At 35.9% G+C, this 25793-nt stretch overlaps 1 protein-coding gene across 1 annotated transcript in view; it reads left to right on the top strand.

Moving 5' to 3' along the window:
• Positions 1-25793, top strand: part of LOC131572874 (metabotropic glutamate receptor 8) — a 305043-nt gene that overhangs the window by 240480 nt on the left and 38770 nt on the right. The window contains exons 7-8 of the mRNA XM_058826282.1: positions 336-472; positions 23095-24030. Of these exons, the coding sequence (XP_058682265.1) occupies positions 336-472; positions 23095-24030 (1073 nt within the window). The remainder of the gene's footprint in view (positions 1-335; positions 473-23094; positions 24031-25793) is intronic.

Here is a 25793-nt window from a genome sequence, read left to right as displayed (position 1 = left end):
ATTATATCTTTCTTCATATCAAAAGTAATTTCTTCATTTCTGTTTTATCCTAGAATTTCCTAATGTTCTGTAATACACACAAAAATCACCCCCAACCAAACAACCAGAGAAAAAGACTGCAAAGGATTATATTTTAAAATTATTTTCATAGAATCATAGGATAGGTTTTGTGATGACGATAATAGCATACATTTTGTCTCTGGGAGGTTTTTGAATTTATTGTCATGCTATACTTGCATTATGAAGAACCTGTTCAATTTCTAATTAGTATTTTTTTAAACATATGTTTTAAAAATTGCTTTAAAGTTGGTTATTGCTTTTTAATATTTTTTCAGGGAGTGCTGGAACACCTGTTGTTTTCAATGAAAATGGAGATGCTCCTGGACGCTATGATATTTTTCAGTATCAAATCACCAACAAGAGTACAGAATACAAAGTAATTGGTCAGTGGAGTAATCAACTTCATCTAAACGTAAGTACACCATTTCCCTTAGTATTGTCCTGCTGAAACTGGCTGCTCATGGCTTGGATGGGCACACTGTTCACTGGGTAAAAAACTGGCTGGAGGGCCAAGCCATCCAGAGATGACAATGAATGGAGTTAGGTCCAGTTAGCAGCTGGTCATCAGTGGTGTTCTCCTGGGGTCAGCAATGAGGCCAGTCCTGTTTAAGGTTTTTAGCAATGATCTGGACAAGGTGATCAAGTGCACCCTCAGTAAGTTTACAGATGAGACCTAAGTTGAGCAGGAGTGTTGATCTGCTGGAGAGTAAGAAGGTCCTGCACAGAGCTCTGGATTGCTTGCCACAGCCAATTGCATGAGGCTCAACGAGGTGGAGTCCTGCACTTGGGTCACAACAACCACAGGCTTCGCTACAGTCTGGGGGAAAAGTGGCTGGTAAGCTGTCTGGCAGAAAAGGTCCTGTGAGTGTTGGTTGACACAGCTGATTAGGAGACACAGAGTGCCCAGGCAGCCAAGAAGGCCAATGGCATCTTGTCTGTATCAGAAATAGTGAGGCCAGCAGGACCAGGTTGTCCCGTGGTACTTGACGCTGGAGAAGCTGCAGCTGATAGCATCGTTAAGGTTGGCATACACCTCTAAGGTCATTGATCCAACCGTCAATCAAACACTTCTAGGACCACTACTAAACCATGTCCCAAAGGCCACATCTACAAGTCTTTTAAATATCTTCAGGGATGGTGATCCATCACTTCCCTGGGAAGCTTGACTTCCATCGCTTGACTACCCTTACAGTGGAAGAATGTTTTTCCTATTATGAAAGCTAAACCTGTCCTGGCACAACTTGAAACCATTTCCTCCTCTTCTATCACTCATTACCTGTGAGAGAAGACTGACCTCCACCTGCCTACAACCTTCTTTCAGGTACTTGTAGAGTGCAATAATGTTCCCCTGGAATACTACAAGACATTGACGTGCTGGGGCATGTCCAGAAAAGGCAATGAAGCTAGTGAAGGGTCTGGAGCACAGGTCTTGTGAGGAGCAGCTGAGGGAGCTGGGCTTCATTATTCTATTAGGTAGGAAAGGAGACTCAGGGGAGAATGTACTGCTCTCTAAAACTACCTGAAATAAAGAAGTGATGGGACAGGGGAAACTGGAAGTTGCAGCAGGAGAGGTTTAGATCAGACATTAGAAAAACTTTCTTCACTGAAAGGGGGATCAAGCATTGGAACAGTTTGCCCAGGGAAGTGGTTGTCATCCCTGGGGGTATTAAAAAGATATGTTGATGTGGCCTTTAGGGACATGGTGGACTTGGCCATGTTAAGCCAGTTGGAATTGATGATTTTGCATGTCTTTTCAACCTAAATGATTCTATGGTTCTACCAATTTGGTTGTGCTACTGATATTGGAAAATGCTCATTTGAGTAGTAAATTAATTTAAACTCTTAAAAAATATAATTTTATTTCTCTGTCATTTGGCAGAACAAAGCACTTCCCCTCTGTTCTTGAGAAGACAATAAAAGATAGCACAATAATCTGAACCAAATTCTTCATATTTTCAAGTCAGATGGGTTGTCAGCTCCTTCAGAATATATTTTAGAATCATTTTACATCTGTTTTTCCTCAGAGTGATTAATAAGTTAGGTGAGAAAATAATAACTCTTCCTTTAAAAAAAGGTATCAGACAAAATGATAGGGACAGGTAAATTGCCCAGGTATTTCAAATAATATAAGAGGATGGAAATATATTTCATAGAAGATAAGTTTGGATTCTAACCACTTCTGATTTAGTTAAAACATTGGGATGATGAACTACTGCAATAAAAGTCTTCCTTGAATATAAAGGGAGACTTCTGTGTTTTTCTATATAAATAACTAGGATTTGTATTGTCCCTTATTTCTTCATAGCAGAAGGAATAAAAAGACATAATTTACCCATCCTTAGATGGTGTTTTAAATTGCTGTCTTAATGTGTTTTACAAGTTTTGGGGTAGTTAAGTTTTAAGTTAAGTGCATGCATTTATATTGCATGCATATATTATATGCATATATTATATGAAAATTGCCATCCCAACAAAATTCAGGGGATATATTACATAGTATTTGTATGACAGATAGGCATCAAAGTTTAATTTGATAATTTTTTGGGTCAAAGGCACTTCTTTCTGGAAGATGTCTTTATGCAAAGAGAGAAAAAGAAAAATGAAGATAATCTCTTTCCTTATTACATATGCAATATATGTGAGTTGTCTTAGCCATTTGGTTACCTCCATAAATGTGAAATACCAATGCTGTTTTGCTAAAGGCTGATGGGAAGGGCAACAGAGTGAATTGATGACTAGATCCACCGAAGTGAGTTTATGCAGTGAATTCAATCAAACCACAAAAAGGTTTCAAATATCTCTGGTTTTCCATGTGAGTGGTTCCTGATGAAGAGTAACAAAGACAGCGTCGGAAATATTTACAAATTATTCTCCTGTTCAGACTATTTTGCAATAATTATCTGAGTGCTATCCACAATAGCACATATGATAGCTCCCCCTTTTCATCCACAGCTGTTAAACCACTTTAACATATCTACGATTTAATATCTGTAACTACTTGTCAGGGACTCATTTATTTAGTTATTATGCCCAAACAGAAAAAAATCCTACCAACAGAAGCTGTGTGTTGCAGATTGTGTGGCAGTGTTATTTCTCTTCACTAACGTGATATCTGTCTGTTGAAAGGCATGAAAGGAAACAAAACTGGCTGGAAAAGTTTAATATTAAACATTAATTTCTGAAAAACAGTTAGATCCCTATCATAATAGTTATGGAACACATTCCAGATTTGGATAATTGCTACATTTTTCTGAAAAGTTAGTGTTTATTAAATGAACTCAAAAACTGATACACACATTTTGGACAAATGCTAGTACTAACATAACATTTATATAGTAATATCTAAAAGCTACCAAAAAATTTCCTTCAGTTTTACTTCCATTATGATCTGCCTTTTTCTCTCTCCCCCCGGACTTCTAAATCTTTCATTAAGTCTGTAGTTTTTCAGTCCCATTATTTCTGCTTCATGTATATGTACTCGAGGGAACTCTGAAATGATTGGATTGATGGCTTCTCATACTACTGAAACCACACCATGCTAACCACATTGACCACAAATCCAATCAAAAGGATTTATCTTAGAATGCTCCTCATTAACTCTCATTATTTAAGGATGTGTTAGAATGTTTTTGGGCTCTCTTTTTTCACCTCCATGAGCTCATATGCTGGATCCAACGGGTTGTTCAAACTCTCAGGCAAGCCTGTCTGCTGTGTGGAGTTGTGAACATGTGAGTGGGCTGGCACAGTGCCCTGCAGTGCGGGCTTCTGCTCCCAGCCTTGTGCCAGGGTCCTGCTCTTGTTCCCCAGCCCTGCTCTGCTGCACACACGGGCCAGGATGCAAGCAGGCACCCAGGGCTCGCTCCCCCTGCTTCTATATTCACTAAACCCTTAGCAGGTGTTGATGGCAGCTATGACAGATGATGATCTGCTGCGGCAAAGCTGTTGCCTCCTCTCACTAGACAAAATGTATTAAAACCAAGTAATCTTTTTGAATGATTGTCAATACTCCAGATCATCATATTGCAAATTAGGAAGTGCTTTTGATTGCCAATGAATCATAGGGAGCACAGTGGATGTTTTCATTAGTTTCTGTGAAAACATCTATATTTATTGAAAGTGAAGCAGTATTAAGATGGTAGAGCAATTTTTACCCTGCTGTTCCTTAAAGAAGATGCTTTTAAAATATAACACTTTCCCTTCTGTATCCTTTCTCCTCTAGTTTCCTTTTAATGAAGATACAGGTAACTATTATTTGTAGTGAATATTTGTAAGCTAGGCATCCTCTGTAGATACCTCTACTCTGTTTTTTACAGATATTTCTTCCTCAAATTGTGTGGTAACATATTGTAGCTGTGATGTGTTTATGATTATGTTCATCTATACAGCTGGTATTGTGCTTCAGAAAATTTGTAGTTTTTATTCATCTGTTAATTTTCCCAGTCAGAGAAATAGATCATGAAAGTATTGGGTTTTTAGTACAGTTCAACCCTTGGAACAATTAATGTAAAACAAGCTAGAACATATCTTCCCTCTAAATAACTTAATCAAAAGGTTTCCCTTTTATATTCCTGATCTCATTCCCCTATTTTTGCATTTTCCTTTTCCTTAATATGCTCTTTGCTACTTTATATCAAGTTTTGGTTGCAGCTTTGTTGTCTGGGCTGTGGCTTTTCACCGGATAGCCAGCCCTGGTCTGTCTCTGGCCACCATCCCCCAGGATTCAGGGTTGCTCTGCTGATGTCTCTGGCTCCTCAAAGTTTCACTGACTCTGCAGGGTCCTTGTCAAGCTTCAGACTTGTTCCTTTCTCGATGCAGTGCTGGTTTTCCCTGTGGGCAGCAAGTGCTGGGTTTATGTGGATAAAGGCTCAGTATCACACTCCCCAAGGGGCTCAGTCTCAGCAGGCTTCACCAGCTGCAGAGACCCTTCCAGCTCTCATGCTGGTTTCTTCAGTAGCATTAATGCTTTCCTTTAGGCTAACTGACCTTTTATATTTCCTCTGAAGCAACTATAGCTCCCAGATACAGGCACTTCATGACTACTGATCAGTCCTACTCTTGTAATTCTTGCAAAACAAACATGCATGACAATGCTGATACAGTACATAAATTAAATAAACAATAATGATCTTCCAAATTTAATTTTTTGTGTGATTTTTGAGTTCTAATAAGGTATCTCAGTCTTTGACAGACACAAGGAAACTCTGAAAGCAAATATTTAGAAATGTCGAACAATAATCTCAAATAACTTGATTATCTGATGATTCTGACCATTTAAATTTATGCCTCTTTTAGTAAAGCACTTTTACTCTCCCAGGTTTCCTGACTAAGTGATCATAAGGTACTGGAAACAACTAGACCTTTAAAACTTTAAGTAGGATTTTGAAGGAAGAAATACTTGCCTTATAACTTCTGCTTATTGATGATACATTAACTGCCAGTGTTTTCTGTTGTTTACTTTCATAATTTTCTTTTCTTTATCATCTTTATCTTAATTTTCAGGGAATTCTGATAGTTAAAATGCTTTTTTCCAAAATAAAATATTCTCTTTCTTATGATGAATAAAAATGCAGGCGAAGGTAGCTGTTCCTGCAAAAATTATGTTTTATTCATATTGTAACAGGATTTTGCATACCAGGTCACACGTAAAAGTTCTCTACAAATGTGTGTGTTTAGAAAATTTGAGCTCTCAACCATGTAATATCTGTACAAGGAAAGTTGTTAGAAACAAGCTTGCTTTTCCTTGCTTTTATGATTTGAATTAGAGTTCTTTTTATGATAAATAATGAATTCACCCTTAGAAACTGTATTCTGCATTGCATGTGTTGTTATAAGGGCTAGACTGAGATGTCAACTGGTGACTTTTGTCAGTGGCAGTAGATGGAAATTGTCTCAGTACTAAAGTTTTAACAGTGAGTTCCTGAGTTGCTTTCCCTAGAAACCCATTCAGTTTGTCCTGGTTCATTTCTGAGTCGTTTTTTTCTGCTCTTAAAAATGCTCAATTTTTAAAGATAAATACCAGCTGGAAAAAGAAAAGCTGATAGGTTAAAGAATTTTTAAATCTAATATTTGACTTTAAAAAAAAAAAAAAACACATATTTTTAAATAGTTTGAAACAATCTCAGATGACATTTCAATCTTATACATTTTTTTTTCTACCAAAATCTGTGTTTAAAGACCCCCATATGAAGAAATATGTAGATATAAATCCATATTCTTCCATGTTAGTGATTTTGATTGATGTGTCTTCACAATTATTGGTGATTTCAAAATCACACATTTAGCTGATGCAGTTAAAATGTTCAAGTAGATATCAACTTATATGATACTATTCCTTAAAAATCCAAAGCACATAAAAACCCTGCATGTTTCCTTGGAGCTGTTCAAAGCTAAGTTGGATGGGGCTCTGAGCAACCTCAGAGTTTCAACACAGTGAAAGCGTATCCTTGCCCACTGCAGAGGAGCTGGAACTAGATGATCTTTCAGGTTAATTTCAACCCAGGACTGTTTCAGGTGAAAACAGTGAATTTTAAAGACAGTTTTGTTGTTTGGTTTGGGATTTTTGCATGTTCTGTTTTGTTTTGTTTTGCACCAGAGCACAAGAATTCTGTTAAAATAAAAAAGAGATACTACAATAGCAGATTTCTAATGTTCTCTTAGAAATAATAATATGCATAAGCTTTCAGATTTATGGAGTATATGCACTGAGGATATAAATGACTCAGGGGCATGAATTTTTCCATAATGATCTTGATTTATGATGAAAACTATAAATTAAAATTACACTGATGTGATGAACTATCAGAGAGACAGCCATAACCATCATCAGCCTTAAGCACAGTGATTGGTGAACTAGTAAAAATTGGGAACCTCACACAGACAGTGAGCTTCCCTTCAGGCAGCCAGATATTGAAGAGATTTGAATCAGTATTTGATTTCTCTTTTTTTCTAAGCCTCTTGTCTTGTATCTAATACTGAAGGAAGCCATCAACACTGAAATTAGTTAATTATTTTTGGAAGTTACAGATTCAAAATGCATTAGTTCCCTTTCTTGTGACATGGTAAAAGAAAATGACTCAAAAAACTTCTGATGTTTTCCATAACTGTATTAAATAAGTTTCAAGCTTTGCTGTAGGCCACTATTTTTCATTAAAAAAAGTCAGAAAGCCTCTTTTTTTTCCTGTGGTAGCTATTATATAACTGATAGATGTTTTTGAAATGCTGAACCTAAGCCCTGTGTTTAACAAAAGAACACAGAACAGTGAAATACACAAGGCACTTAGTGTTGTATATGATTATATCTATAAACAAAATATGACAATCATACAGTCTGCAGGGTGTTATGCCTGCATGTAATAGGGCATTAGAGTTCAAATTTTCACTCTAACAAACCCATGTTATCTGACTGAAGATTGTTGATGCTGGGTTAAAACTCAATGAGACAAGCAAAAATTCTTTTATTCTTCTCAAAATTACACTGCTCCTTTATTCCTTTATTTCTTGTGTAGAATAAAATAGAACAGTCTATTAATGTTTTTAGACTAGTTAGGTTTCACAAAACTAGTCCTCATCTTAGCACTGATCAAGTAGTATGACTCAGGATTTGTTCTTCCCTACTATTAGAGTCTTAGGTCAATATGAAAATTGTATCTGCTAAGGATCAATTCTAGGTTAAAAAAGTAAGTCAACAGGCTACAGTAGATGAGAAGTGGAGACAAGACAATAAATACAAGAACCATTGAATAAAATTGGGATTTTATGATATTGAAAGGTTACAGGTTGTATTGATATAAAAAGCTTTGTAATGGAGAGGAAATAGGCTGAATACAGATGTTGAAAGAACATTAAATGATTTTAAGAAGTGGCCAGATTATACAGAAGCTATTTTAGACATGACTGAAAATCAAAACAGAACCTGGATTCCAGAACCAATGACCTTAATAGAACCCAAGTAGAATGACAACTTGTCTTCCTCCTGAAGTTTTTCACTTCTTTGGTCCTAATAGTCTTTTTTCCTCGTCAATGAAACAGACTTCCTGATTGATTCTCTGGAGAAAAACAAACAAAAAAACAAAAAATAAAATGGATAAAAGATAGCTGCTGAGAAAATATCCTGAAATGGAATAACCATTTTTTCTTCATTAGAATGATAGTAAATTGCCAGTGAAACAGTCTCCGCTTGAGAGTTAGGATGAATAGTGACTTTTTTCTTACCTTGTCACGGTGAGTGAAAGTCAGGTTCCTCAGATGAAGCATGAAGTTGCAGTTGTATGTTTGGCTGTGAATTTGTCACAGGATTCTTGAGTGGGTGGTAGATACTTTAGAGCTTTTTGTGTTCATCCTTTGTAAAAGTGGTATGATTAGAATGAATTGTTCTTTGAATAGGCATAACCAACAGGACCAAGAGTACTCCTGTTTTTTCAACAAATGAGAAAGGAATGACATAGTACTTATGTTTTAAAATATTCTTTTCTCTTTCACAGTAAAAAAAAGTGTGAAGTGATAGAACAATAAAAATTCCGGAGCTTTTAAAGGAACTCCTGGAGAGTTTTGCATTCATGTATGGGACTTCAGAGCAGGGTTAGCTACTCCCCTGGTACAAGCTAATGTGAATTTTAGCACTGACAAACAGCCACTTGGTAGAGCAGGTAGTTTCAGCAAGTCTGCAGGGAATTGTTTTTGTGAAGTTCCAGGGTGAAACCAGAGTATGAGCATGTTTCTTCCCCAGTCCCTTCCCCCCTTCTCCTTCCCCTCCACCCTGAAATTCATATATGTCTTGTAATTTGAAAATTGAGCTGCCGTTTAAAAGTCCTTAAAAAAAAATTATAGATTAAATTAATTATTGTTCATTTGTGTTATATAATTGAAGTCTACCACTAAATTAAAAAACATGAAATGGAAAATGAAAAAAGCCTTCATTGGTTAATATAATGAAAGAGAATAACCAGCAGTTAGCAGAACATTATGATTATTTTTTTCTGTTCGCTTTGCTGCAATTCTCTTCATCTTGCACTAATATTATTTTAATTACTTTAGGATAGTCATCTGATATTCATTCAGGTCTTTTTATCCTGATAAATTCCCAAATATTTAAAAAAAAAATTATTTAAAGATAGGGAATTAATTATTTTCTGAATATCCAAAATGGTATCACTAGATCTAGTGGTGATGTTAATACATCTTAAGGCAGGGAATGAAGAATGCATACTTAATTTAATTGTAACTTAGCTTGCAGTAAACAGATTTAGTGTTGGATATGTCAATAAAATATACTTAAATGACTAGGTCAAAAAAGGAGGGTTGCAGTGCTCTTTCTGGTAACTGCAGGAATTTAAGTGAACTCCCCTTTAATGGAAAACTTAGGCATAAAGCTAAGCAATAGCTTTGGAATGGTTAACTGATTTGCATCACCAGAGGCCATTGCAGCAAGGAGCTCCTAGACTTGTGATGTAATTCATCTGTTCTCCTTAGTGCTGTGAGCTCCTTAGCAGAACTGTGACTTCACTTGGAAACGTAAAGTAGCTGGAGAGAGTCCAGCTCCAAGCAATTATAATGATCAGCCATCTAAAAGTATGCCTTTAGGGAAAGATTGAGCAAACTAGGGTTGTTTAGTCTGAAGAAATCTGCACTGAGGGCTGTTATGTTAATCTCTTCCAATACAGAAAGGATTATTCAGGAAAAGAACAAACTGTTAGACATAGTTAATTTGGCTGTTAGGAGAAGTAAAGGTTTTGAATTACAGTGGGAGATATCTAATGGAGACATGCTGGAAGGTTCTAAGGATGAGGATAATTAAATACTGGGTTGCCCTGGGAGGATGGACAATCTCCAGCACTGTGGGCTTATTGGAGCAGGTAAGCTGTAAATATTGATTTTGCATAAGTGATTCAGACTTGGGGCATCACTTCTAAAATTTTCTGATTTTCATTTGTTTGGTGGGTTTGATCTGCTAATAATCCCCTCAGAGGCAATGTCCTGTATCCCTTGAGCAAGTGCTAGGAGGCACACAATCAACTAGACTCCTATACTTGGTCTTGCGAGTGAAACAAGACTATGTCTTTACAAGGGCTCTAGAAGGAATCCATGAAAGATTTATTGAGTTATAAACCCAGTTATTTATTTAGGATCTTTTGCTTCAGGTTGTGCATCACTTTACTAGGTAAGGACAACTTCTCTACCTGTTTTCCATTCACATATAGGACTCCAATTTGAAATTCTTTTTTTCATGCTAGATGCTTAATATATCCCAAACTGATTTAAGTTCCCTTATGTGGGAAACAGTTTATTATTGCAGCAGTGGTGATTTCTTTTACTGAGACCTTCTTCCCCTAAAACTTAGAGAAGCATTTTCCTGTAAACAAAAGCAATTTACTGCACAATATTTAAAATGCATCATTAATTATGCAAGACATAGGAAAAGTAGGAGCATTACAATTTCTTGTTTACTTTATTCTTGTAAATAGTTTTTTCCTAAACAGGTATTCTGTAAAATCACAAAAGACAGCCTAAAGAATTTAGCTGCTAAGAGAGTAAATTCTTTTATTTTCCTATTTATTTAGCCTAGTTACAATATTTTTATTTGCTCTCAAAATATTTAGTATTTGATATCTTCCTTTGTGTTACAGAAGACAGCTAAAGGGATCTGAAGAGACTTTCTAGTCCTTGGATAAAGTTAACATCTTCTACACTTACGTCGTTTTAAGGGTGAAGATTTTTGCAGCTTCTGAAGGCATTGTCTTTCACTTTTTAGCTACTCTTATCTCACTGAAGTGTCTTTTAAATACCTAACTTTACTCCTTATTGCTGTAATTTAAGCCTATAGCTTATTTTATTCAGTGTACGTCGTGCACATCCTCATTCTTTTCATGTACTTGAAGACTGTTGTTTTACCTCCTAGGCTATGTTATTTCTTCAGGCTATACAAGAGGAATTTGTTCAATTTAGTCACACAGATCGTGTTTTCTAGACGTGCTTCTGATCTTTGCAGATTTCGTCTGGACTCCCCATTTGATTCTCCTTTAAAGGGAAACACAATGACCTAACCTTCAGAAGGTGTTCTGACTGCAGTCTCACTAGTGCAGAGTATAGGAGAAACATAATTTCATGTAGTCATCAGTGGTGAGCAGAGGGGGAAGACTGTTGTATCTATCTGCATTTATCTGGCATTTGCCCCTTTTGCAAGAGCATGACATTGGTTCAATGTATCACAATTTACTGGAGCCCTGAGATCTCTTTTTCTTCTGAAGAGCTGCCACCTCTGTCCTTCCCGACCCATAATGTACTGCTAGTTGTCCCTGTTAAACTGTATGCTTCATTTTTTCAGACTGCAGTATCGTTTGAATAAGTATTCTGACCTTCAGCATAGCTTCAGCCTTTTCCAGTGTTACTGCCCAGATCTGATCACCATATACTCTATTTTATGATCCAGACAGAATGAGTGGTTATTACAAATATTGAATAGTAGCAGACAAGCAATAAACCTTTCTAGACCACACCCAGTGCCATCCCCTTCCCTTCTGACAGTAAATCAACTACAACTTTTATCTTTCCTCAGCTTTCTGATACAATTTGCACCTAGCCCTTAGGGGCTAAATCTGTTTCACTAGGTTGCTTATGACTGAGAGTGTAATTTGAGATGTTGTCAAAAATCTTTCTAATGTTAAGATAAATGACACCTGGCTGCTTGTCTCTCATCCACATTGCCTGTTACCCTCTCACTGAAGGAAATGTGACAGCTCATTGATGACAGATCCCTTTTGGCTGTTACTTGTCTTGTTTGTTTTCTTTGTGTTTTTGAAATGTGTTTGTTTATTTCTTTCAGGATTTTTCTTGGAACCCAAGTCAAAATGAATGATTGATAATTCCCTGGCTTCTTCATTCCCTCCCTTTTCAGCATGTAAGCACTAGGTTTCCCATTTGCAAATTCTCCATACTTCCCCATAAAATCTCAAGAGTTTTCTATGTACTCAGTTCTTCTATATATATTATAAAATAAATCCCAATATTTTCAGTCCATATGAAACCCTCTCACTTTCTCTCATTTTGAAAATCTTCACCATTATTTCCTTAGTAAGAAGTATTTTTGGGTTTGGCTTGGATTTTTCCCCCTGACTAAACATGTTGTGTGGCATTTTCTCTAGCTTAAACTTCTTCCTCATGCTTGTTCTTCTTCCTGCCAGATCACTAGGTCTCTCTGCAGAATTTTAAATTTAATTATTGACTCTTCATTCTAAACAACAGCACAAACTTGGCAGTGAAAGCTCTTCCCCTGCTGCTGGAAATCTCAGTGTAAAATACAGTCTGTTTTCTGCCTGTTCTGAGTTAGTTCAGACTTTCATGCTTTTTGTGTATGTGATTTTGCTACCTGTATGAAACTGTGTTAAAAGGGCTAGTGTGATTTCTTTTGTTTATATAGTAATGAAAATTCAAAAACTTTAGCATGGAAAAATCTGACTCTTCATGAAGAAGAGGTGGAAAATAAGATATGTGCCATTAAACTGGGAAAACTTTGAGTCCTGGTGTAGGAGTTTGATGTGTTTCAGTACATTATACTACAGCTTTTCTTTCCTAAAAACAGGTTGGACAAATGTGTCAGGAACTGTTTAGGTATAGTGACTCTTATTTTTGAGACAAGTAAATAAATTTGATCCCTTTATTTCAGCTGAGTTTGTTCCCCTGTCAGAGCCAATGAAGGTTGCTGAGGTGAGGGCAACTTTTCCCAAAATTTCAAGTGCTTCACTTTGCTGAATCATTTTTTAGAAGCTAAGATGCACAGGATATTTCAGCTCTGTTTTATGTTGCTCTTTGCATGGTCACTGATGAAGTCAATGCCTTTGTGCTCTTAGTGTTACATATGATTGGATGGAAAGCTCAGTAAATACACAAAATTGCCCTGATTTCTTCTTTCAGTTACATAGTTAAAAATCCTTTTAGGCAAAATTTCTTCAGAAAGCCCCTGTTTGACAGTTTGAGATGGCTGCTGACTCTCATGCTGACCTGTTTTTCTTGATTAGTCTTAGGAAGGTCTGTTCTGTATTCTGCCAATACTCTGCTCTTCTTTACCTTACAGTTTGACTATGAATTCTTTGGGATTGAAACCATATTTTTTTCTTGTAGATTTGTATAGCCCTTAGTGCAATTGACATCTTGGTTTGTGAGCAGTGTGGGAATAAAAATAATGTATTATCGTATTATCTATGTGTTGGTATTAATTTTGATAGAATTCAGAAGCATTCACTTTTCATTGCATGTACATAGCATCTTTTGCTCTGAACAAGAAATAGGAAGAAGATTAAACCATTCAAAAATAGTGGGGGAGGATTAAAACTTAAACTTACCAGCATTTTTTTCTTCATATTGAACTGAGGCTTTGTGTGATTGGCTAATTTCTAATTTCAAAATAATTAAAGATAACAAAAACTGACAGGTCATCCCCTTAAGAAATAATAACTTGTTAGCATAATTGTACTAAACTTATTGGGCTGAACTAAATCAGCTGAAGAACTAGCCCAGTGCATTTGTTTAACTGCCCATCATGAAGGAATTTGTGTACAACAGCTCATGTTTTGATAGACTCACCTCTAACCAATTCAATAATTAAAAGCATGCCATGGTGAATATTTTTCATGAAAAAAATGGGATTTTTGAACTGATATCATCTTAAAATTAAAAAAAAAAAAATCTGTATAAAATTCCTTTAAATTCAAATGGCAACTGTGCTGAACCCCTTGTGTCACACAACTGTGTGAAGTTGGGAAGAATCTTTTCTGTACACTGAGCTGTGAAGTGGGGAAGAATCTGGGGACTATTGGGGTTGAAAGGCACCTGTCACAGATTGGAGGGAAATACAGTAGCTATGGAGCACTGGGCTTGGGACAAGCCAGCTCTAACTTAGGTAACTGTAGCTAAAGGAACTGGATTTCGGAGGGAGCATGTTTGTTATGGGTATTAAAACTCTCATCAAGAAATGCAGCTAAGCTATTAAACTAGTGATGGGCCTTGGGCAGAAGCAAGGAGATTCTCCAGGCACAAAGAAAGTGATAAAAATCTCTTTGCCTGAACTATGCTCCTTTTCTTTTCTCAAAGCACTGTTTTTTAAGGTATGCTTGCAGGCTATTTCTGCAGGATCAACTGCAGGAAGAAAAAAAGTATTTCAAGCATTATGGTTCACATGGCCTTGGTACTAGGGCTGATCAAAACCAATCAGTTGACAAAAAAGTGTGATGGCAGAAGATTTCCTCTCAAAAGCCCATTTATTTCAAATCTAAATCTGACAAGTTTTGGGGGACTTTAGTTAGTTCGTTTGTTTTAAATTTGAGTATTTGTGAACATAGAATCACAAAATCATCTAAGTCAGAAAAGACCTTTGAGATCATGAAGTCCAGCCTATGACATAACACCATCTTGTCAGCTAGACCATGTCACTTAGTGCCACATCCAGTTTTTTCTTAAACATCTGTTTAATTATATATGCAAAATTATGGTACAGTCTGCTCTTGGTACCACATAATGACTTCAATCCCTCTGTGTACATCATGAGTTTTATTTATAAATGCTCATAAAATTCTCTTCAAGTGCACGTTGGGGACATGTAAGGGCATCAAGGACCTCTAGGTAAGGATATGCAATGAGATTGTCTATGTGAAAGTAGCCTGCATAAAGAATAACTTTGGAAACATGATTTTCAGTTTGATACACTGGTACTAATTATATGTTTTTAAAATATGGAAAGTAGACCACTGAAAGAGCTTTCAAAAAATCTAAAGCCTGCCAGTGTTATCTAGAATAAGATATTTTTGTGGTGGTGTGTTTTGGTTTGGATTCTTTGGTTGGGGGTGATTTTTTGTCTCCTTTGTAAATAAAGAGTCTATCTTCAGACGCAAGTGCTTGAAAATTAATTGTGGTTCATGCTTCCAGTAAAGAAAAAATAAATTGCCTATATTGAATAGAAGTGCCTACTAAATTTCTGTAAAATTCCATTTGATGGTTACACAGCTAAGTAGCAGTAGCTGTTTACTTGATGACCTGCTAATCATTGCACTTTGTGCTGTCTACTCCCCAAGGCATTTGAGAATAAAATGATGTTTCCCAAGCATTCCATTCACATTAATATTTCTTGTTTGGCAAATTGAAGCAATTTGCAGCTCCTCCTACGTTTGTACCAAGTACCTGCTAGGGCCAGCAATTCTGCAAGAAGAAACCAAACCATATGAGGAGAAGAATAAAAGTAAAAAAAACCCCAAACAACAACAACCAAAACCAACCAAACAAACAAAACAGCAAAAACCACAAAGCAACAACAACAAAAAAACCCAAAACAAAAAAACCCACCAAACAAAAAACAGAAAAGCCAAAGCCAACTAAAAAGAAAAAAGGAAGATAGATCCCAAGTCATATAAATGCTAGCATTTTAAAACTGTATAGCACTAATAAACACTCTCTGTATATTGTGATACCATGGTATAATTATTCCCCGTTTTAGATTAACACAGTATGTTCCTCTTTTTAGTATTCAGCACTCATGAATTATATGACTTAATTAGTAGGGTTGGTTTCTTTGAGGTAAAATTACAGTATCAGCCCACTAAATAACATATTTGCATTAATAAAGCAAGGCAAGTATTTAAACTTTTCTATTTATGAACATAAGAGTCTTTATATCTTTATAGCATTCTTTCTAATTTTTATGTATTACCTTGGAACATCCTTCCCTATAATTATTTTTCCCTATCTATGAATGACTTGTTAATAAGTTTAGAACAATAAAATGCAATTATTTTAGTAATTCCAGAGATTGGTGATATTGAAGTTCTAAAATCTGGAGATGACAAGAAGGATTATGACATGCTGAGAAAGCACAGAATTATGATGATGTTTTTGGTATTGATTCTTTGAGAACATATTTCTCAGTTCTAAAAGTAAAAGTTGTTTTAGTCAAATTTTCTAAACTATAAGTAATTGTTGGGCGAAACCCCTTCTGAACCTGAGAGATGGACATCAGTTATAGTCTCATTTGAACTTTTTACTCACATTTTCAACGAAAGTGTCTCCACACCTGTATATATGACAGCTTCTCTCCACTTCAAGAAAGTTAAAAAATTTGCCCAAGGTCATGGACTCAGACTGTATCAGGGTCATATGGGCTGTGTCTTGGCTTGGAGAACAAAGCTGCACCACTACTACTATCTCCTTTCTTCCTTCCTTTCTTCCTTTCTTCCTTTCTCCCTTTCTTCCTTTCTTCCTTTCTTCCTTCCTTCCTGAACATTTTATATCATACTTGCATAAAAAGAATTATATATACATACACATTCAAATAAAATGTAAATGTTCAAATGTAAATATTCAAATAAAAATGATGCTAAGTTTAATTGTTTTTCCTTTAAGAAACCTGTGAGAGCGGTAAATGGTTTGCCTAGGAGGAAATTTGAACAGGTGGATTTACAATTAGGAGAAATCAGCTTCCGTCTGGATTCTTACAACAACCTGTATTTCTGATCTTAAAAAAAAAAAAAAGAAAAAATGATTTGTCTCATAATCAGACTGATCCTTTAATACTCATCAATTTTCTCAGACTCCTTCTCAAACTGATATTAGACTGCATTATTTTTCAACCAGTACATGTTAAAACTAGAGATATAATTCCATGCTCTTTGCAGAACTCTTAGAATATCTATGCCTAAAATTCCAGAAAGTTGTTCGGGAAAACAGTTGTTTCTCAGTTGTTCGGGAAAACATCTGTATAGGGCGAATGATGTAAACAATTTATAGCTATTATGGTAAATTTGGTAATGATAGTGATCTTATACTGGCATGGCAATCTGGAGTAATTATCAGTTTTGTTTTATTTTATTTTATTTTAATATAGATTGTATTTTTTGTCATTGACTTATTTCCCTTCTGCACATGCCTGCTTAAATAGTTGTAAGCTTAGTCTGTAAGTATACCCAGCTTTTCTCTAGTGGGATAAGTCTGTCTGGCTGATGGAATGCAATGATCATTATATTTAGACTCATAATGAAGTCCTTCAGTTGAACCAGTTTCAGTTTAATTTTGGACTTTAATGGTTCAGATGACTTGATTGGACAAGGTACATTAAAGACTTTAACTGTGAGAATAGATATATAAAATAATTAAGAAACCTAAATACTAGATTAAATTCCCTTCATTCACTCACTTGCTATGCTCCTATGATGGACCTTTTTTCAGAACGTAAATACTTCCAGAAGCTTGAGACAAAAATAAGAAAAACTCATAGTGATAGTTGGAGGTGATATTTCAGTTCTTTGTCATTATTATAGCTAAGAATCTGAATATCTACTAAAAGTCATATGAATTTATGTGTAAGACTCCTGATGCTTCTGAAACTGACTACAAAATAAAATGTCTGTCGGCTCCCACAACTGTTATAATTACCACTTGGATTTCTCTATCCAGAAATCACATAATTTCATTTGTTACAATAAGACAATTAAACATTTTTTATTTTTTAAATGAGTATCTGGCTCTAAGATTTGAAAGAGAAATGAAAAGTCTTGCAAGTGATAATATAGCATAATCAGAAACATTTGAATATTACCCAAGCGATGTACTCTGAAAAACGCCCTGAAGGTTTTCCAGGTGTCTTTGTACTGTTCATGGGTTGCTGAATTAAGTAAGTGAAAAGTTTCTCCATGGTAATTAGGAATGGGAAACAGAGTGGTTTTGTATATATATATTGGACACATAATTCAGAAATTATATTTGACCCATTAATAGCATTTTTGATCAGTCTCCTCCAGTTGCTGAGGGCATTGCTAAATGAATGAGTTGCCTGATTATTGGAAGAATGTGGGTTCCAGGAATGTGAATGTGTTATTTATATTGCATCATGTCAATCTTGTATTCTTTTAGCCAGGTTCTCACATCATTAATTTTTTAGCTCTATTATTAGATATTAGAGTGAATTATGTTTGTAACGTTCATGAAGGACAGAGGTGTTTATTTGGTTTTGATATAAAATGGCATTTTGTCTGTATTTTAATGGTTTAGTGAACTGTGAATCTTAATGCTGCACATTAAAGCAAATTGCTGCCCCATCAGGCAGATATCTCATGTAGAGATCATTTTTATGTCCATTGAAAATATCAATGAAGCCATTCTCTTTTTGTATCATGATGCATTTCATAGAAAAATGAATACGTGTCCCACAGACATGTTGTCAAAGTGTTTCTGATGTTTTCACTCTGGTAAGTATTGGAATAGTAGGAAATGGAACTGCATCTTAGGGAAATGTGAGGTATTTCATGATAGCACGTCGACCTATCAGACACTTTCCAAATTCAGAGAAGGTACTCAAATAAAATTGTGATGATGTATAAACCATTGCTAATAATAGATACAGAGCTAGGCTATCCCAGTCCAGCTGAGTTAGATGATGTCAGATACATTTAGCAATGAACTTGGCTTCATAATATACTGTAGTGAACTGGATCTAGAGGACGTATGGTTTGCACCTCATGAAAATGAGGTGACAAAATAGTCTTCCAGAAACCATGTTTACCCAAAGCTACTAAACAATCTGAGACCTGCTCAGCCTTGGTCGGGTCTGAGCAGTATAAAGAATGCTGCAGACTCAGACATTTTAATCAGTAAGAGCTGAAGAGATGCAGAACTTAATCCTTTTTCAATGCCAAAAAGCACCTTGTCTTCTGTGTTTCTTTTGTCTGACTTTGGCCTCTTTGACAGTTTCTTTCCCACATGAGAATCTTCTTTAGAAATGTGTGCCCAAAGTTAAGATCCCTTGAAGTTAGTTTTGTAACATTTGAACTTCTGGATCACTTTAGGGCAAGTCTTCCGAAGTGTTTATATTGTGAAAACTGCAGATGGAAGCATAGTGGGATTTTCAAAAGCAGTTAAACAGACAAGGCACTTAACTCTCGTTTAAATTAATTAGCTATATTGAGCAAGTTCCCCTTGGCACTTTTGAATGTTCCACTCCTAAGTGTTTATGTCTACATAAAAAATTACGATTTTCAGAAGAGGATGAGCATCCAGCAACTCCCTTTAAAGCTTGACTATTGCAGGTTTTCTGTAGTTTTGGAAATTATAATTGGCCCTTGTTCTGTGTTCTCAAATGATCCTCCTTTGTTTTGTAGCTTCTCAACAGTTCCTGCTCTGATTAATTGTATATGGTTAATCTCAGAGAAGAAGTGGGATGAACAGTACTAGCTCATAAAGAGAGAAAAGTAATGACATCTTCTGCACAAGTTCAAGAAACTAGAAAACTGTGATACATACAATCAGTGAAAAAACTGATAGAGATTTAAGACTATTGTAATTATGTTTTGTACTGCATTTGCTTATTAGTTTTATACTATGCGAAATAATAGCTCAAAAATACATTACAGGCAAAGACTGCTGCAGGTTGTCGACAACTGGGAGTGAACCAGAAGACCAGAATTAGCATGGCTTTTCAGTTATTAAGGTCTGCATATACAGAAACCCTTAACAGACCTGTTCAAGTGTAATAAAAGCACAATGCTCACTCTGAGGTAGAGTTTCCCCTGCCCTATCCTCTGCCTCTACTCCAGTATTGTCTAAGTAGCAGCCTGAGGATATACACACATGAACATTTTGGTTTCAGTCAAGAGTCAGCTTGTGAAATGAATCTACTAATTATTCACATTTAGCACACTTGCTCATTGTGGAGTGGGTCTTGGGCTAAGTGAACTGGGTTGCTTTCGGCTGAAATGAAAAGATAATATGCTTTCCAGAAGCACAGTTAATCTTCATTAATGATTACCACTGTTCAGTCCATTGAGCTATGTCAAAATTAGGTCAATAAAACCTCCTTCTGCAGACTCTCATTTCAAGTTCAGACCAATGTGAACATCAAGTCCTCAGAATGAACAGCTTTGCTCTGCTGATTGGTTCTTACTGCTGCATATTGCTTGTTAAAGTAGCTATAAACTGACAGATGGTTGTGTTCATGGGAGAATCCCATCTTTCCACAAACTTCCAGAGTTATCATACAACAATGCCAGAATTTTCTCAGATATACAAGTATTTTGAAGGGATTTTCAATTTCAATCACTGGCCAATGTGTCTTGGGACTATATCTTCTTTTTCTTCTTAAATAAAAAATGAAATAAAAAACTAATGAGCAAGAAGAGCTCATAACATTTTTTTAAACCTTTTTATAAATCTAGGTCACCCTAAATGTGTTTTTTTTTGCCTAGAAAATTAATCCAGACAATCCAGATTTTAAAACATAGGATTTATACCTTGTAAAATCCACCTGCCCCAGCCATTCATTCCGGTTATTTTCTACATTGATTTAAAATGTTTTATGTTTTAAGATTCTATTTGTATTTGACTTTTTCTATTGCTAACCAGTTAGTAGTGCTTATATTCATTATAAATTCATTAGGGAAAAAAATCTTTATCCAGTGAGTTTTTCAACATTCATAATTTTATATAACTTTATATGCTGGAAATTATATATTTTTTAGTTTGTGTAACATGTATCAGAGTGAAAAATATATATGAATCTTTACCAGTTAGCTTCAGAAGTAGGAACTTATTAGTTTTTGCCAATGTGAAGGGTAACCTGAGCCACTTTAATGTTTTGCAAACCACAAAGAGATTTTAAACATGTTTTTAGTCACTTAAAATACTGTCAAGACAGGAGTATGTGAAATTATAAAAAGCTGTAAAATTAAAGGGTATTTTTTGTTGGGTTTTTTTTTGTTTTCTTTTGTGTTTTTTTTTTTTTTAATTTTAGATATTTTTTTAGTAAGGTAGAAGCTCTAAAAGACAAAAAAGTATTATACTTATCTAAGCCATTGATTCACAATCTAGTAAATGTGACCTTAGGATGTTTAATGACAGATAAGAATCACTGTAGCCTCATGGTATTAAATACTGATCTGGTATAAACTCACCTTGCTAATTCAAATATGTTTAAAAATTGGACACCTAAGCTTTATCCTGTCAGATTTTCTGCTGGATGAGACATTGCCTGCCCATACTATTCTTAGTTTATGTTGGATATGGTGTTTGGTGTTGTCTCCTGGTGATGCAGTATTGTGTGCTATAATCTAGCCAATATGTAATACTGTCATTTTCTCAGTCATCCCAAATTTATCCACAGATATGGATTAATGACCACAGCCTACTCATGCCCTCGTTGTAGTTTGTGACTAAATCACAACTTGTATTTGTTCTCCTAGCAGCAATGTGAAGGCAAATTGTCTTTACTATCATGTTGACTTCATCATAGCATGTTTTTTCTCTTGTCTAGTAGATTAAACAATAAGAGGTTATGTGAATTTTTAGGATTTTAGTGATTAAAACAAGGAGATTGTAATAGTGGTGAATTTTTTCCTATTAAATCAAGTGCTCTGCTGAAGCTCTATCAAAGCTGTTTCATAAAAATTGGGTTATTGTGCTTTTAAAGAAGCTAATTGCTTAAATTATTTGTTTTTCCATAATCATCAGATGATGTACTTTGCGTAGTCATCACTGTCCTTGATATAAAATCTGGCTGACTTCTGGGGATCCAGGATCCTCTCCCACTGAAATCCTCGGGTGACTGAGGGTTCACAGAGCTGGTTTTATGAGCAATTCTTGTCTCCTTGTTACTCTGTGATCCCTTGGAGTGGAGAACATCAAAGTCCTACACCGAAGGGGCACAGAAGAGAGGAGGAGTCTGGCTGCTTGTTGCTGCTTTATTCACCCTACACACTGCTGTAACTGGTGCCTTGGCTCTCTGAGGAAGGCAAATAAGGCCAGCAATGCTACATTGTGATTTCCTCTCAAGTCTATTGAAAAATTGCTGAAAAAAATAAACTTTACAGGCCAAAATTACCCCCTTTTATAAGCTGTCCTCATTCTGTCCTCCTCCAGAAGGAACTGAAAACATTCCTGACGCCTGAAGTTTTGTTACTGCTGTTCTGCTTATGAATAAAGTCTCCAAATGAAACAAAAGTGCTAAGTACTTAATAGGCAAGATCAAGGAAAGTGCTTTGTCATGGAGTGCACACCGCCTCACAGAGGAATGAAAGGTGGGGTCTGGAGACACAAGGATTGGTTCTGGTGCCCACCAGGGTCTCTGCTCTACCCAGAGCCCTGGTTCACTCACAGTTATCTCTGCAGAACAGGGCTTCAATAAGGACAGTTCAATAACTAAGGATAGTTGCCACCAAACTGAGTGATAATTTTAAGTAGGAAATTCTTTAAATCCAAGAGTTCCCTATTCAGATTTCATTTACAGGGCATGCAGAAAGAATATATAAGTGGATGAAAAAAAGCATATTTTGCTAATGTGCTGCTGTGGAGAAAGCTAGGATTTCTAAAACAAGATTGCATTGTTCTGCGCTACAAAAGGATATCTGGATTTATTATATCAGAAGAACTAAAGCAATAGTCATGACATCTTTTTCCATTATTATTCAGAAAGCAGTATAGACTTATTCTAAACTTCTAGAAATGTAAACACAACACTTATGCGTTTCAAGGCTTTGAGGGTGGAAAAGTATAAAATATCCACATTCGTGGAAGGGGTGGCATCGCAGATCTTTCTTTTCTGGCACTCTTTGCTCTGCTAGGGCTGATGCATGGAGATTTTCATCTATTTCTTACTGTACCAGAAATTGCTCTGAAGCTCACTCTGAAAATAGACTCATTTTGTAATTAAATGTTTGAGAACTACTGATTTATATTTGCATGCGATTAACTTTTTACAGCACTGAGCATGGGACTTTTTGCTTTTAAACTAGCCTGGAGTCAATAAATATCTTTACAGATGTCAATTTGGTCAGCAATAAAGAGGTAAATAGAAACTAATGACACTCATCAAGCCTGTGGCATGAATGATTTATTGGACACAATCGTTTAACACTTTTTTAAAGTCAGTGCAAGGGAAAGAAACAGGTTTCTTATTATGGCAAACTGTATTTGTGCTGTCAGCATGCAGTGATTTATGACAAACCTGTGGCCAGGATTAGGATATTATAAATGAAGGAAAATAGAAGTCTCATTAATTTTTTATACCCACAGGTAGAAGACATGCAGTGGGCTAACAGAGAGCACACTCATCCAGCATCTGTCTGCAGCCTGCCCTGCAAAGCTGGGGAAAGAAAGAAAACCGTGAAGGGAGTGCCCTGCTGCTGGCACTGTGAGCGCTGTGAGGGGTACCATTACCAGGTGGATGAATTCAACTGTGAACTCTGTCCCATTAATAAAAGACCAAATGCCAACCGTACGGATTGCCAGCTTATCCCTATAATCAAACTGGAGTGGCATTCTCCTTGGGCCATCGTGCCTGTCTTCATAGCTATTCTCGGTATAATTGCCACCACCTTTGTGATTGTGACATTTGTCCGGTACAATGACACACCGATCGTCAGGGCCTCTGGGCGGGAGCTCAGTTACGTGCTCCTGACTGGGATTTTTCTCTGTTACTCCATTACTTTTTTAATGATTGCAGCTCCTGATACGGTGGTCTGCTCATTTCGAAGGATCTTTTTAGGACTTGGCATGTGTTTCAGCTATGCTGCCTTGCTTACCAAAACAAACAGGATTCACAGAATATTTGAACAAGGTAAAAAATCTGTCACAGCTCCCAAATTTATTAGTCCAGCTTCTCAGCTGGTGATCACTTTCAGCCTCATATCCTTGCAGCTTATTGGAGTCTTCATCTGGTTCGCTATCGATCCACCACACACCATTGTAGACTATGGAGAGCAGAGGACACTTGAACCAGAAAATGCCAGAGGAGTTCTCAAATGTGACATTTCAGATCTTTCTCTCATTTGTTCCCTTGGATATAGTATTCTCTTGATGGTCACATGCACTGTTTATGCTATTAAAACAAGAGGGGTTCCAGAGACCTTCAATGAAGCAAAACCCATTGGATTTACTATGTACACAACCTGCATAATTTGGTTAGCTTTTATTCCAATCTTTTTTGGTACGGCCCAATCAGCAGAGAAGGTAAGTGATGATGTTTTTACATATCAAAACACTACTCTTTTTCTGTTTTTCTCTCTTGATAATTACAGCATTAAAATTTTTTTCACTCTTACAAATGAGTAATTCTGAATGGTGAACAAACGGTCAGAATTCACAGACTATAAAGTATCTATGTCAAAAGGTAGGTTTCCTATATATTAACACAAGAAACTGATTGTGACTGTTGTGTGACTGGCATAAAAATGTTGACAATTTCTCAATATAACCTTAAATGACTGTTTCTTCTAACGTTTGTTATTGCCCTTCAGTGATGCTGTGGCCTATTACATGGAGCACTATCAATCTTTGTTATCATCCACAGATCTGATAGAACTGGTTGCATTCCACAAGTCTAAGAAGATCAGCTTACATTTGTCAAAAATAATGAAGAAAAATGCCAGGGCAGAATGAAAAGAATTACTTTTGTCTCTGGCTGACACACAAAACTTTTAAAAAAATTTAAAAGAACCTAAAGTAGAATAGGAGGAAATTAATGGTGAATGAAGTGTGTGTAAATTAATATAAGGCACAATTCACTAATTATTATATCAATTCAAAAGGAAAACACTTTCCTGATAATTTAATAAGAAATAAAATGATTCATACTTGGATGCAAAACACGTAATTCTCCTTCTCTCAGTTTTAATGGAAGGCAGAGGCAAATGTTGACTGTGAGTATTTATTCAGGTGACAGTGGTGAAAATGACAAGTTAGGCTGGGAAACGCAATAATACTAGCATCAATCTTCAAAACTGCAAATATTTGATATATGGAAAATCTTAAAAATAAGAAATTAAGTTCAACAGCCTTTCACATAAATTCTTGACTTTCCTTCTAGCAGGTGTTTTGTACAATGTTTTCAATTATTCATTTTAATTTAATTGGAAAACTCAGCATGTGTTCACTTATAATTGTGCAAAAGTTTGACATGTCTCTAGTTTAGAGGGCATCCTTGTCTGTGGAATTAAAGAACAGTTCTGTACACCTAGATGAAACACTTTCTAATTCAAGTAGAAGACGTGTATGGGGCAGAGAGTGTGGCAGAAAAATACATTTTCCTCACTAAAAATTGAAGCAGGCTTACTGAATTGGATCAGGCTTATTTTCATGGCTTTTTGGATTAAGTTGAGGAAGTGAGTACGAAGGTAATGGCTTAGCACAGACAGAGTAAGTTAAAAAATCCCATTTGACACAGGAAAAACACGTTTAGGTAAACTGTACTTAAATTCTGACTTTTTTGTATTGGTAGGTTTAAGTCACAAAAATGCTGTGTTCTATAAATGTGTGGTACTTTTAACAGCTTGGTCTGATCAGGTTTATGGCATGTACTTGAAGAAAAGAATTGAGTCTTAAAATAGGAAATATTTCTCTGCTGGCAACCATGCAGTGACTTCGATTTACACCATTGGTTCACCTTGGCTTGTAGTAAGGATGATTTGGTTTCAGCCTTAAAAGACAAGATTAATGAACAGTTCTTTTGCATTTCTTTTTTGAAACCCAAGATTGAACACACAAATGATGCTAAATCACACAGCTTCTAACACTAAATTTCACTTGTTAATTGCCATTTTTTCTTTCTAAATGACTTGTTTTTCTTCCCTCTTCTTTGTGGAGGGAAAAAATGCTAATACTGTAGCTCTGTAATTCAAATAATTATTTTCAAAGTACTTCTTTTTTCTGCAAATAAAAACATGCTTCCACACAGAGACTTACAGATGTCTTCTACATTAGTTTACATATTTCAT

The sequence above is a fragment of the Poecile atricapillus genome, chromosome Z (assembly GCF_030490865.1).
Source record: "Poecile atricapillus isolate bPoeAtr1 chromosome Z, bPoeAtr1.hap1, whole genome shotgun sequence".
Lineage (NCBI taxonomy): Eukaryota > Metazoa > Chordata > Aves > Passeriformes > Paridae > Poecile > Poecile atricapillus.
This window is presented reverse-complemented; position numbering and strand designations above follow the sequence as displayed.